Source organism: Muntiacus reevesi, chromosome 14, assembly GCF_963930625.1.
Source record: "Muntiacus reevesi chromosome 14, mMunRee1.1, whole genome shotgun sequence".
NCBI lineage: Eukaryota > Metazoa > Chordata > Mammalia > Artiodactyla > Cervidae > Muntiacus > Muntiacus reevesi.
In genome coordinates this window covers 28,731,359-28,744,382 of record NC_089262.1, presented here as the reverse complement: position 1 = coordinate 28,744,382, position 13,024 = coordinate 28,731,359, and the positions used below count along the sequence as shown (strand labels likewise).

The window sequence follows — 13,024 nt, the reverse complement described above, 5'->3', positions numbered from 1 at the left end:
TAAAAACCCACTACTAACCCCCCCAACACCATCACCCACAACAGGAGTGGGTTTGAACTCCTGGCACTATGCGTCTGCCAGGGTCTAAGCATAGGACTCTGTCACCACCCAACAGTGCCATACTGACTATAATACAGTGGTTACATTTGGGAAAGCCACTTCCTCCTGGGCTTCCCTGGGGGCTCAGATGGTAAAGAATCTGCCTGCAATGTGGGAGATCTGGGTTGGGAAGATCCCCTGGAGGAGGGCATGGCAATCCACTTCAGTATGCCTGGAGAATCACCATGGACAGAGGAGCCTGGTGGGCGATGGTCTACAGGGTCATGATCTATACGGTCTATAGGCTCAGTTGGACACGACTGAGCGACAAAGCGCGCACACACTTCACCTCCCAGGGCTTCAGTCTTCACCACTGTACAGGAAGGGGGCTGGGTCTGAAGTCTTCTGGTTCAATAATAACTTACTGGCTGCTTCCTAAGTGCCAAGCATATAGTAAGGGGGAGGCAAGAGTAAACAGCTCTCATGGAACTTCCAGTGTGGTAGAGGAAGTCAGAAGTAATTTTAAAATATCACACACAGGCATGTGGCTATGACCAGAGAGACAGGCTATGATGTTGAGGAGCAGAATGCATGAGTTAGTCTGGAGTATCAGGAAAAATGTCCTGAGAAAGTGGTACTTGAGTTAACATCTGAAGGATAAGCAGGGGAGCTAAAGAGGACACTATATGCCGGAACCTCAGACACATGGATTACACTGCTCTGGAATATAAAAAGCAAAAGGAAAAGAAATAACGGCTACCATCCATCGAATATTTACTTAGTGCCTGGCATTGTATTAAATATATTTAAATATTTAAATACAATGCTGAAATTCTTTTAACCTGTCAGTTAAAAATTATTATCTCCACCTTATAGTCAGAAAACTAAGGCACAGTTTCAGAAACATGCTCAAAATAAAAACACTGAGAGGCAGATCCAGGTCTATGAAAAGGAAACCGGCACATTTAAACACTATACTGTCTCCCAATATAATGGGCCCTATTAAAACATGATGCATCAAATAGATTAGGTTTTCACCAGATTCACTAGTTAAAGAACAAATATACTTTAGAAATACTATTGGGACTTCCCTGGCAGTCCAGGGGTTAAGAATCCACATTCCCAAAGCAGAGGGCCCTGTTCAATCCCTGGTCAGAAAACTAGATCTCATTTGCCACAACTAAGAACCCACATGCCACAATTAGAGATCCCACATTCTACAACAAGGGCCCAGTGCAGCTAAAAAATAAATAAGTACATACTATTGTATCACCCATAGGGATGGTAGAGACAATGTCCTAAGATACAAGCGCTAATAACTAGACAATTATAGTACACACAACACCCAAAGCCCCAACAACAGCCCAACCCTGAGAAATCCTATTTTCCATCATATCTACCATATACCTACCCAACCACCCACCAGAGGTAAGTGAGACATAAGTGGACTTCTGACCCAGAAAGGCTAGTCTACAAGCTGCCAATGGCCTGTAAAGCTCCACCCTGATAAATGTGTATAGGTTCAACTGTGATTATATTCTCCAAGATAAGAACCAGGAAATAGAAGAGTTCAAGACTTGATGTAGAGAGAGAGCAGAAATATTATTCCAGGTTGTGTGGAGATTATTAAAATTTAAAAACTCTAGTAATGAAGGAGGTCCAATGATACAAATTTCAATTATAAGATAAATCTATTCTGGAGATGTGATATACAACAAGATGACCATAATCAACAATACTGTATTATAAATTTGAAAGTTTCTAAAAGAATAGTTTTTATATTTTCCATCACAAGAAAAAAATTTGTAACTATTCCAGGTGTTCAGTGTTAACTAAACTTCCTGTGGTGATCATTTCTCAATATACACAAATATCAAATCCTTATGTTTTCCTTAGACTTATACTGTTGTATGTCAATTATATCTCAATAAAACTGGGGTTTGGGGGGAAAACCCTGGTAATGCAACTCACCACATTATAAGAGAATAAAGAAAAAATCTGATTACTTCAACAGTTGTAGAAAAGGTATTTGATAAAATTTAATCACCTAAACTTACACAGGTGATTAAATTGCACAGAACTTATACCAACACATGTGTATATACACACATAAGTACAAATAAAATTGAGAAAATTTGAGTCAAATCAGTGTCTTGTTATCAGTGTCAATACCCTGGTTGTGATCATGCATGAAATTTTCCAAAATGCTACCAATTGGGAAAACTAGGCACTATATGTAAGGAATATCTCTGTATTGCATGTTAAAACTACACGTAAATTTGCTCTTATCTCAATTAAAAAGTCACTTTAAAAAAAGAGAAGGCAAGAGTTGGAGATGGAGGGAGGGAGAGAGAGAGGAGGAAAGAGAGAAAAAGAGAGAGGGGAGAAACAATAACATTGATAATAAAATTTGGTAAGTTTAAAATATATAATAATATTTTATTTAAAATTTTTTATTTATTTTTAAAATAAAATAAAATTATTTTATTTTAAATTTATAATAATTATTTTATTTTATTGCCACTCCATCCTTCCAATATTTAAATATGTCCTTATAAAATTTTTAAAGCTTCAAATTTTTGCACTTTGAGATCACAAGCCTTCGAAAGATGCCAACTACATGCCAATATGACAACCACAATGCTGCTATGCATAACATGGAGTCAGGGATATCAAACAGTTTATAATGCCTACAATGAAAATGTGTGTTCTGTCATAGAAAACAGAGATGTGTTTGCCATGGGAGGGGTGGGGGAGTGGGACTGGGAGTTTGGGATGAGTAGATACAAACTATTATATATAGGCTGGATAAACAACAACGTCCTACTCTATAGCACAGGAAATTATAGTCAATATCCTGTGTAATCTTAATCAAAAAGAATATGAAAATGAATGTGTGTATATATGTATATAACATATATAACAGAATCTCTATTAACATTTAACAGAATTGCTTTGCTGTACATCAGAAATTAATAATATAACATTGCAAATAGCTATACTTCAATAAAAAAAAAAATCTGTGTCCAGGTCCTTTCCTTAATCTACATTACATGGATCTTGATGTTTTCTGTGCTATTTTTATCTCAGTTATCCTAATAAAGGGCATCATTTTGCCAAAACAGAACTCACCAACAAATAAAAATAAAAGAGAACTTCCACTCTTTCCCAAAATCACACTTGAATGGTGATATGAGCAGATATGAAATGTGTTATAGGCTCTTCATTTTTTGTTTTTTTTTACTATTTACACACTATTCTGTACTTTGCTGTTATCATTTAACATATCACGCTGGTTTTTCCACTGAGTACACAGAGATTTGTCCTTATTTTTCACAATTCCATCCTATCCCATTGCATGCATATGTTATAATTTATATAAATAGTCCCTTATTGATGGGCAATTAATTAGACTGTTTCCAGTTTTCAGCCATAACAAATAATGCTGCAGTGAATACTTGGTACAATTATAATGCCAGTACTTATACTTCAGCACCTGCTTTATTGTTCCAAGGGCTTTACATCGCTAAAAGATAAATCCCTAGATACAAATTTGCTAAGTATGTGCCTTTGAACTTTGAAAGATCTTGCCAAAATATTCTCCCGGGTACACTCTTTATTTTAAAGTTAAGAAGAAGGCAAGGACGCCCACTACCACTACTTATATTCAATAATGCATTGGGATCCTTGCCAGTATCCTTAAAGGTTTTTATTCAATTAATTTTACTTAATTTTAATTCAGAATACTTATGTAATTAAGTATGCTCTTAAGCATACTTAAAGAAAGAAGAATCAGAAAGAAACAAAACTGTTAGCATTCCCAGTTCAGGTGACTGCTTAGGAAATGCACAGTAAAAATTCAGAAGTAATCAAGAGAGTCCACCAAAGCTGCTGGGTTTGAGATCAATAGCCAGGACTGCAAAACTCGTGATGAATGTCACGAACAGAAGTTCCAAGTAAGCAGATGAGACAACGCATTAGCACAAACAAGAGGAACAGACCCAGGAAAGAGCTGAGCCTTAGGATGAAGACCACCATGTCTTGCTAGTCTGCCAGCATCTCCTGCAGGAGATCAAGCTCTAACCTCTGTCAGGCCCCATAGCTCCCTCCTTCACGGTACTCATCACAACCACCTGTCTAAACTAACTCGACAAACATCTGCAATGACACTCAAGAGAGCACGGCTAAAACACTCATAGCTAGAAAGACAAAGTCACTAGGAGGAGCTCCAATTTCTACTTTACATTATCATTTTTGTCTACTTATAAGATCCAGGGTGATCCAGTGGTTAAGACTTAGAGCTTCCAATGCATCAGGCACAGGTTCAATCCCTGGTCAGGGAACTAAGATCCCACATGTTGCATGGTGTGGCAAAAATAAATAAACACCAATGCTAAGTATCAAAAAAATAAATAAAATCTGTTTTAATGACCCCACTATCAAAGAAAAACAGTGGTATAATCTACAACCAGAAATAATCTCTAAAGCAGCAGTCTTTGATTGGAATGTATTCTGGATCTCTGTAGTAGGTACACCTTTCAGGAAGATTTTGCCCAGACTACCATTAAAATAGAAACCTGGGTTCAATCCCTGAGTTGGGAAGATCCCCTGGAGAAGGGAAAGGCTACCCACTCCAGTATTCTGGCCTGGCAGAATTCCATGGACTGTATAGTCCATGGGGTTGCAAAGAGTCTGACATGACTGAGCAACTTTCACTTTCACTTCATCATTAAAATAAGATTTAATATTCTGAACATAGGATAACTAATAATCAAGAAGATATACCTGGTGGAACACTGGAATGTCAACTTTCACCCACTGAATATCATCAATGTTGGCCAACCTACACTGAAATATTTGAACTTCAACAACTTCAGGAAGAAGACAAAATTTGTCATTAGACAAGATGACACCATTTTTGAGTTTTTAATATGAAGCAGAAAATTAATATGAATTTAGTAAACCAAACTAACCTATAATGGCATATGTAAAAGACTTGGATGTTTTCAATATTGACACAGACCACCTCTGGCAGAACTACTAAAGGAATCATGATGCCATTTGTGTCCGTCCATATTCCTGGGGCAAAGGATTCTGATGATGACAAAACTATCATAGGTTTCTATTAAAAAACTTGGGCTCTATTACAGAGTGCTAAGTTGCTTCAGTCATACCTGACTCTTTGCAACCCTATGGACTACAGCTCACCAGGCTCCTCTGTCCATGGGGATTCCCCAAGCAAGAATACTGAAGTGGGTTGCCATGCCCTTCTCCAGGAGATCTTCCCAAACCAGGGATGGAACCCAGGTCTCCCTCATTGCGTGCAGATTCTTTACCATCTGAGCCGCCAGGGAAGCCCGGGAGGTGAGGTGGCTTCCCCAAATGTAACTACTGTGTTGCAGTCAGTACAGTGAAGGATTTTCCCAACCCACGGATTGAACCCGGGTCTCCTGCATCTCCTGCATTGCAGGCAGATTCTTTACCCACTGAGCCACCTGGGAAGCCCCCTCTCTATTACAGAAACCCTACTTCTTTCATAATTCAGACCACGATGCCCAAAATGGCAGCCACTAGTCAAGTACTTTAGCTGAATTAAGATATTCTGTAAGGGTAAATGGGCTTCCCAGGTGATGCTAGTGGTAAAGAACCTGCTTGCCAATGCACAAGATAAAGATGCGAGTTCAATCCCTGAGTCGGGAAAAATCCCCGGGAGGACAGCATGGCAACCCACTCAAGCACTCCTGCCTGTAGAATCCCATGGACAGAGGAGCCTGGTAGGCTATAGACCAAAGTGTTGTAAAGAGTCAGACATGACTGAAACAATTTAGCATGCAAGGGCAAAATACATACTGGACTTTATATAAGAAAAAATATATACAATCTCAATCATAATTTACACTGATTAAATGTTGAAATATTTTTATATATGTGAAATAAAATGTATTGTTAAAATTAATTTCACCTGATTTTAACTTTTTCACATGTGACTACCAAAAAATTTTTAATTACACTTGTGGTTCATGTTACATATCTAGAAGACAGTGCTGATTTAGAAAATCAAAAGATATTTTAAATGATGTGTTATATACATGTATATATATGGCATTTAAGACATTAATATCTGTTTGTAAGACCCTTTGTATATCACTGGATAGCAAATTCCTACAAAGACGAGTATGAGCTTATGGCAATAGTACAAAAGACGCACCATTCATTTAGTTTCAACTTTTTGACCAGACAGTGATAAAGACTTCAGCTAGATTATCTATGATCCTCCCACCCTCATCTGAATGAGGGAGACTGACGAATTTGCCCTGGATCACACAGTGAAAAGTCCAGCTGCTTAATCCTGAGCTTCGCCTGAGCTCTAGACTCCAGCCAGAGCTGGAAGGTGCATCTTTAAAGACGCATGAGTAACAACCACACTAATGAAGTGGGATGCTCTGGAATACTCCAGTAGGAAACAGCCCGCAGTGGAAAGGGGCAACGACAGCGCCACAAGTGACAGAAGCAGGCGGGCCACGAAGCTAAGACAGATTGCCAAAAGAAGGAGCCTTCTAAAACCCAAAATACCTCTCTCCACCAAGCTTTGGAAAAGTGAGGCATGCCAAACTTTGGCGATCCTTCATCTGTCTTCTCCCCCAACATGCTCCTAGCAGAAGAGGTGAGGGAAGTCTCCAGACCTCTGCTTAGCATGACCACAAAGTACAGAAAGCAATTTCTCTTCCTGTAGCAGTTGGAAAAGTTTAAGTGAAGGGTGGGGTGATGGGGGCCCAATGGGGAGGAGAGGAAAGTTGGCCAGGAAAGAAAAAAAAACACACACACAGAGCAACAGTGACATTCAGACCTGAACCTAGGAATCTTTGAATGATTCAGAACGGGATGCTTTATCACATCTGATTTAATTCGACAACTGTTTTTGGGATGCTGAAGGTCTAGGCTCCTAATCAGGCACTTACGTAATCCTCCTCACTGAGCCCTTGCTTCTCAACAGAACTTTTCACCTCCATGGAAAACTTCTCAAACTCAGGTTTCACTGTCCTCAGTAGAGTGATTGTTTGGAGGGATGAGTACGCTTGCTTAGCTTCAAAGTCGTGTTTGTCTCCTCTCTTCCACGAGCCATCTCCTACGGGAGAAGTAAAAATATTTATAATTCCAAGCCAGTCACCACAAAGGGTCCTTTCTCCCTTTTCTACCGTGATGCGCTTCTATGTTTCTTTTGGCGACTGGGCAGGAGGTATTGTCACAGTTTTGCACTTGGGTGTAAAGTGACAATGTCAAGATCATCAAGGGAGAAGAAGGCCCTTTGGACACATGTTCCTTTGAAATGTGAGACAGAGAGAAAAGCATTGTTAGACTCATTGCTTTATAATAACCATGTAACTGGAATTTTAGGCCCTCAAGAATTATAGCACTGCAGGAGTAAGAAGTAGGTTTATCCCTTTCCATTCACACTTCTTTTTTAAGGAGACCAAACCAGTCAATCCTAAATGAATTCAACCCTGAATATTCACTGGAAGGACTGATGCTGAAGCTAAAGCTCCAATACTTTGGCCACCTGATGTGAAGAGCTGACTCATTGGAAAAGACTCTGATGCTGGGAAAGATTGAGGGCAGAAGGAAAAGGGGATGAGAGAGGAAAAGATGGTTAGATAGCATTATGGACTCAATGGACATTCATCTGAGGAAACTCCAGGAAACAGTGAAGGACAGGGAAGCCTGGTGTGCTGTAATCATGGGGTCACAAAGAGTTGGACACAACTTAGTGACTGAACAACAAATTCATTTATTATTTAATACCTACAATCAACTGTGAACGTCAACCAAGTTGTTAACATGCTACAATAAACCCAATGCTATGTAGATGTGGAAGGCAAGGATGGCTCCATGTGAAAATGAATTTATAAAGTATTATAAAGTTGATACTAAAAGAAAAAGAAATTTGAGATTATTGAACGATTTCTCAAATCTCTTCAGGTTGAAAAGTAGCTTAGGTGAACTTAAAAATTTATCTCTTTAGTGCTGGCAATATCATAAAGATTATTTATTAGACAAGTTCATCAGTGCATCCACAGTAACAAAATAAAAATTGCTAGCATTTATTGAGCATATATATATATATATTATAATAATAATAAAAGCCACGTTATTGAACACTTTATATGTATAAACTCATTTAACCCTCACAAGATCTTGTGACTGTGGGTACAATTTCAGTTCAGTTCAGTTGCTCAGTCGTGCCCAACTCCGCAACCCCATGGACTACAGCATACCAGGCTTCCCTGTCCATCACCAACTCCTGGAGCATGCTCAAACTCATGTCCATCGAGTCGGTGATGTCATCCAAACATCTCATCAGGTCATCCCCTTCTTCTCCTGCCTTCAATCTTTCCCAGCATCAGGGTCTTTTCCAATGAGTCAGTTCCTCACACCAAGTGGCCAAAGTGTTGGAGTTTAAGCTTTAGCATCAGTCCTTCCAATGAATAATCAGGATTGATTTCCTTTAAGACTGACTGGTTTGATTGCCTTGCAGTCCAAGGGATTCTCAAGAGTCTTCTCCAACACCACAGCTCAAAACCATCAATTCTTCAGTGCTCAACTTTCTTTATGGTCCAACCCTCACAACCATACATGACTACTGGAAAAAACATAGCTTTGACTAGATGGACCTTTGTTGTCAAAGTAATGTCTCTGCTTTTTAATAGCTGTCTAGGTTGGTCATATTAACTTTACAGATTTTGGGGTACAATTTTACAGATAATTGGGTACAGTTATCTTCTCTATTTTACAGATAGGGGCTTCTCTAGTGGCTCAGACAGTAAAGAATCTGCCTGCAATGCAGGAAACCTGGGCTCAATCCTCCAGGTGAAGAATCCCTGGAGGAGGGCATGGCAACCCACTCCAGCATTCTTGGAAACCAAAGCATTCAGAAACCTGCTGCTTCATGGCTCTCCCTTTCACAAAAGCAAAGGCAAATTACATGGATAAGAATCATTCCTCTTCTCTTTATCATTTCATTTTTTAGAAAAGAAGTAGTTTGCAGGACCCTAAAAGGAAATAGGAACCTCTGACTTTTGACCATAGTAACAGTAATTCTGAGAATTATCATTATGATTCTTAGAAATTTCTGCAAATACAGCAAGGAATTCAACAGGCTGGAGTCCAACATCCAAGTCATTTGTTTGCCCCCAAGCCCAAAGTCTATAGCGGCCCAGAGCCCAGCAGCGGAACAGTGAGGATGTTTCCAGAATGTGCAGCTAGGGCTCGTGGGCCTCACTCCAATCTTACAGAAAATGTCCGGTGAAGAGCTGGTGGCTTTGCAATTTCTATCGTAGCTTAATCCAGACAAACATGGATTAACTGAACTACACACAAGGTTCTATAATAGCTACCACAGTGGGCATCGTAAATGTTATAAATGGTCTCCAGCACCTTCAAAAGAGGAATTTAGAGATGGACATGTAAAAAAACTGAAGTCACTACAAGATAACAGCTTACTACACAGGGCAGCGAGTGGTACATGGAAACCACACAGAGCATAGAGGAAGAGGCAACCGGCTCCGATGAAGGAAGTTTCATGCCAGGAAGAGGCATCCGCCTGGCCTGAAATGTGTGAATAGGATTTTAATAAGAGAAGAAGAGGATGGAAAGGCATGCTTGGCAGAACCTACAATGGCACAGGCAAAGATGCAAACGTGTATGACATTCAGTGGGCAGCTGGGAACCTCAGTCTGGAGCAAGAGAAAAGACAGCAACAAAAAATTTGTTTGTGGAGACCTCTCTTTAGTCATAATCCTAATAATAGCAACCATTTATTAATCGCTTACTATGTGCCAGGGAGCTGTTAAAAGATAAATAAGATAGAGCCAAGGACAGAATTCATTAAGGGCTAGATCCATTCACAATAAGCACAAGATTAAATTTCAGACCAACAAACAAAACTCGATGAAGTTGTCCTCCTTCTTCTCCTGGACAAAACCTCCTGGACATCGATGAGGCTACAGCTACGCCAGTGCTCAGAGAGCAAATGAGCTATGTGTCACTGTCATTGGCCAGGCCAGGGTCAACTCTGCTGGGTGCTCAAGACACAAACAACATGGCCTTTTGTCAAGGGGCCAGATTTCATTTGCTAGAAAGACCCCAACTTCTAAGAACATCCAGAAGATCTTCAGTCCATGGAAGAATCCATTTCTTCTAGTGCAATCCATGTTTATTGATTCATTTTGAATTGACTCGAGGTATGAAGAGTCAGCAGGAATGATGTTGCTTGGGCAGAGAGAGCCAGTGTTTCTCAGCTTTGGGTACGAGTCCTCTCCAAGAGCACAAGAAAGGAAATAAACCTATAAGGTGTTCTGCTGAATAATTAGAAAATACACATAGAACCGGAAATAACAACTATCTTAGTTACTATGATAATACGGAAAAAAGCATTTTTTATTTTGAAAAAAAGTGAAATTTGGTACAATACAGCTGTCTACCACAATCTAAAAGGTAATGACTTTGATGTTTTGTTTTCTAAAAAAAAAAGAATGGAAACAAAAATGACTAATAAATGTAAGCCAAATTAAACAGGTACATAGTCACAAGCAAAACTGATACTATGACTTCCTGCTTTGAGTGTGTTTCTTGTTGTGTTATGTCAGTAACCTTTCCCATACGGAGCCATTGAAAGCTAGGAAAGCGGAGGTCAGCTTGGCGTGATGCCTCATCAGTGAGGACAAATTTAATTCAACAGACAACTGGGTGCCTCTGGAGATTTACGAGCGGAATAGAAGAATGACATGATCAGACTCATGCCTGGGGAAATAGCAGTGGATTAGACTGGGGAGACACTGAGGGTTCAGAGCCACAGTAATCCAGGCAAGAGGTTACGAGAGGTTACATGTGAGAAGTCACAACTCCCCCCCTCCACCCCGCAAAAATAAAAAATGTACATGGGTCTCCGGGTGGTTCAGATCACAGGCAAGTTTTCTTTTCTTTTCGTGTTTTTCTGAATGCAGCAAATTTTCAGCAGCATGTGCTTTTAGAATCATTAAAAGAGGGCAAGCCCTTGAGAATGAATGCAGAGGGCTGTGCAAGAGGAATGTGAAGACTCCAAAAGATTGAGGGAGTGAACGACACCGAGAAGGATGCATGTCACCAGTGATGCCAGAGAGGAAAGGCCAACGGTTGTCAGAGGAAACAGCAGACCCAGAGGGAGGGGAGGGGGCTAGTGGATGTGGAAATGATAAGTGATTTCAGTCACGGTCAATTCAAGGTGACTGGCTGCAGAACACCCATGTGGCAGCCCCAGGCTTCAGCTGGAAAGAGTGGTCTGAAGCCAGCAAGAAGAATGAGGGCTGGAGAAAGTGCTGGAGGTCACGTCCACATGTCTTACACTCAGAACCCAAGAGAAGAGGGCGGAGAGTGAACATACACCCTTTGGGGGTGCTGTTTTAGTGGGCACAGGAGTGAAAGGAGCTAACAGAAAGCCAGAAGAATGGTGTGCCACCAAGACTAAGAAAAACTGGGATTCCAGAAAGAAATGGACAGAAGCAATAGGGTAAGAACTAGAGCTGACCTTATATACCAGCCACAAGCCACATGTGTGACTATTTACACTTCAATTAACCAAGATGAAATAAAATTTCAGTTTCTCAGTCACACTGGCCACATTTTAAACATACCATGGTCATATGTGGCCATGACTCCTGTACTGGGAGACAGAAAATAGCACACCGCCAGCATCACAGGAGGTTCCACTGGCCAGCACTGCTCTAGAGGCACGTAAGCATGGTCTGAGGTAAAGCTGATGGCTTTGGCGGTGAGGGTGTCATTGGTGACCCAGCACTCTCAGAGGAGTGGTGGATCTATTGTCTTACTCCTACAGTCATCCTGAACAAGGGATTAAGAAGAGAAGAAAGAAGCCAGCTAATGAGAGGGTAGGCAGAGAAGGTGACTCTGGTAGATTTCTCAGGAATAAAGGAAAGAGAATTTGCTTCCTTTATTTGGTTTGGTTTTAAACATTGTGGAGGTCCAGGCTTGCATTTGGGCTTCCCAAGTGGTGCTAGTGGTAAAGAATCCGCCTGCCAATGCAGGAGACATGAGACTCAGGTTCAATTCCCGGGTCAAAAAGATTCCCTCAAGGAGGGCATGACAACCGACTCCAGTATTCTTACCTAGAGATGTCTATGGACAGAGGAGCCTGGTGGGTCACGGTCCCTGGGGTTGCAAAGAGTCGGACATGGCTGAAGCAACTTGGCACGCATGCATGCAAGCTTGCATTTCGAGTGAGAAGGGTACAGAGTATTTGTGAAATAGGAAATAACTTGCTCAGCACCAAGCCCTAGGCTCGGCAATCCTGCGGCCAGGGAGCTGGCTCAGGCCGGTGGTACCCACACTGGGATAACCATGTCATCCTGTATGTAGTTCTCCAAACTTACCAAAGACTCGACACATAGTAAGCCTTTGGTAAATGCGGGCTGAGCGACAAGCTGAGACATCACAGACCACATTCAAGAAACGATGCCTGGAGTACAACCAGGATGGCTGCAGAACACTGTGGTCCTGACCTCTGGCAGCCATTTAAGTGAGAGAAAAGCATCAGCCTCCTTGCCTAAGCCACTCTCTCCAAACGTTACATGCCTCCCTTGATCTTCGCTGGTCCAGTTCCTCCCATCAGTGATAACAGCACCACTTACTGAGCGAAGCCATTATGAATGGCTTTGCCTAGAGCATTTTATTCTTTAATCCTCATAAATATATATATATATATATATATTTATATCCTCTATGAGGAATATTGAAGTATGGTCCCCATGTTACAGATGAGGAAACTGAGGCTCAAACATGCCTGAAGTCACTTGGTTAATACACAGAAAAGAAAGTGAAGTCGCTCAGTTGTGTCCGACTCTTTGCAACCCCATGGACAGTAGCCTGCCAGGCTCCTCTGTCCATGGGATTTTCCAGGCAAGAGTACTGGAGTGGGTTGCCATTTCCTCCTCCC

At 40.9% G+C, this 13,024-nt stretch overlaps 1 protein-coding gene across 2 annotated transcripts in view; it reads right to left on the bottom strand.

Moving 5' to 3' along the window:
* The window catches only part of NPR3 (natriuretic peptide receptor 3), a 74,495-nt gene that overhangs the window by 42,398 nt on the left and 19,073 nt on the right, over positions 1–13,024 (bottom strand). For both annotated transcript variants that reach the window (XM_065905284.1, XM_065905285.1), the window contains exon 3: positions 6,999–7,165. In XM_065905284.1, the coding sequence (XP_065761356.1) occupies positions 6,999–7,165 (167 nt within the window). The remainder of the gene's footprint in view (positions 1–6,998; positions 7,166–13,024) is intronic.